General features: G+C 37.3%; 1 protein-coding gene across 1 annotated transcript; it reads left to right on the top strand.

Moving 5' to 3' along the window:
* The first annotated feature begins 545 nt into the window (after positions 1-545).
* LOC143037805 (ATP-dependent DNA helicase Pif1-like) lies at positions 546-1,313 on the top strand. Its single transcript, XM_076206361.1, has 2 exons — positions 546-692; positions 882-1,313. The coding sequence occupies exons 1-2, from the start codon at positions 546-548 to the stop codon at positions 1,311-1,313; spliced, it is 579 nt and encodes a 192-aa protein (XP_076062476.1).
* The last annotated feature ends 762 nt before the right edge of the window (positions 1,314-2,075 follow it).

Below are 2,075 nucleotides of genomic sequence, written 5' to 3'. Positions count from 1 at the left end.
TGTAAATGCTAATGAAGCAACTTGGAAAATATTTAAGTTTGATATTCATAAGTTATCCAGCTGTAACCACTCTTACTCTGCACTTGGAAGAAGAAAACGAAGTGTTTTACTCAGAACAATCTTCAGAGCAAGAAATTAAAAATAAGACCCGTAAAGGTACTCAATTAACAGCATTTTTCAAACTATGTTCAAAAAAGGATTTTGCAGCTAAGCTTTACTATCACGAGGTACCAAACCATTTAATTTACAATGATAAGATTTCAAAGTGGGTAGAGCAGAAAGGACGCACATTTTCACTTGGGCGTATTCGAGCAGTGACGACTAAGACGGTTGAATTATTCTACTTGAGGCTTCTGTTAACGCACAAACAAGGTCCGACATCATTTCAAGATCTTCGAACTATTGACGGTCAAACATATTCTTCGTACAGAGAAGCAGTCAAACCGATGGGACTCCTAAGCGACGAAGAAACTTGGAGAAGTACAATAATGGAGATAATTAACCATACAAATGATCGAAAACAACTAAGAGAAACTTATGCGAGCATGTTAGTTTTTTCGGATCTTGAAGATCAATCAAGAATCTGGGAAGAGACTAAAGATTTGTTCGCCAGTGATTTTCTGCATCACAACAATTTGACCGAATACAACGATGAGATTTATTTGGACGCATTAGATGACATACAAGAACATGTATGAAATTGTGGAGGCGGAAGGATTACTGAGTATGGGTTACCGCCTTCCGGAGAGAAGACATCAAATGTTATTCGCAGAGAGAGATCCTACAACAAAGAAAAGTTACAGCAAGATGTTACAGAAAAAGTTAAAATTTTAAACGACAAACAGAGACATTGTTATGACGTTGTAATGTCTCGAATTCAGACTGGAAGTATGTTCGACAATAATGGAATTTTCTTGAATGCTTCAGGAGGCACTGGAAAGTCTTTCGTCTTGAATATATTATTGGATTCTGTTCGCTCTCAGGGAAAAATAGTTTTGGCTGTCGCCTCTTCGGGCATCGCTGCTACAGCTTTACACGGAGGACGAACAGCTCATAACATGTTTAAAATTCCTCTGATGGAGTATAATGAAATCCGTCCCTGTGGCATCAAGAAAACCTCTGAGCTCGCAAAGTTATTAAAAATAACGTCTCTAATAGTTTGGGATGAAGTAGTCATGGCAAACAAAAACACGCTAACTGCTCTCGATATTACTCTCAGAGACGTCCTAGAGAATGACAAATTCATGGGAGGTATAGTTTTTGTTTGTGCGGGAGATTTCCGTCAAATTCTTCCAGTCATACGAGGTGGATGAAAAAACGAGAAACTCGAACACTGTATCAAGTCAAGTTATCTATGGGAAGGTCTAACAAAATTAGAATTGACAGAAAACGTTAGATTGAAAACCAATTATGTCAGAAATAAATCTTTTGCAAAAAAAAATATCAAAACTAGGAACAGGAGAATCTGGACCTGTATACTTTCTTGAAAATTTTGGAATAAGTGTCAAAACCCGCGAAGAATTGGTTAACAAAGTTTATGACGATATAGAAAAAATAATCATTTGAACGCCTCATACTTTGAGAAACGAGCTATTATTTCTCCCACCAATGATGACGTCGATAGTATAAATTCAATGATATATGAGAAATCAGAAGATGAGGTTGTGTATAACAGTGTTGATACCGCTACTGAAAATGATACAGATATTCAGACATCAGTTTTCAACGCATTGACAAGTCCATCTCTTCCTCTTCATCAATTGAAAGTGAAGATAGGAAATGTTTTGATGATCATTCGAAATATTTGTCTACCCAAGTTATGTAACGGTTCCAGAATAATTGTCACAAACTTGAAAAAGAACGTTATCGTTGGCAAAGTTTTAGGTGGTAGTTATGGAGGAGAACAAGTTTTGATTCCAAAGATAACGTTGGAAGCACAAGATACGCCAGTTCCTTTCAAGCGTAAACAATTCCCCGTCAAACTCAGCTACGCCATGACAATCAACAAGTCCCAGGGACAAACGTTTGAACGCTGTGGACTTCTCTTGGATTCTGTTCAATGTTTTGCGCATGGG

Source organism: Oratosquilla oratoria, chromosome 23 (assembly GCF_046742065.1).
Source record: "Oratosquilla oratoria isolate Oo_2021 chromosome 23, ASM4674206v1, whole genome shotgun sequence".
NCBI classification, from domain to species: domain Eukaryota; kingdom Metazoa; phylum Arthropoda; class Malacostraca; order Stomatopoda; family Squillidae; genus Oratosquilla; species Oratosquilla oratoria.
This window is presented reverse-complemented; position numbering and strand designations above follow the sequence as displayed.

Excerpts from the sequence above, each read along its gene's own strand:
- LOC143037805 (XM_076206361.1), top strand. The coding sequence starts at position 546 with ATGTTAGTTTTTTCGGATCTTGAAGATCAATCAAGAATCTGGGAAGAG. Across the intron at positions 693-881 it reads TAGATGACATACAAGAACAT|ACTGGAAGTATGTTCGACAA; the intron begins GTATGAAATTGT and ends TCTCGAATTCAG.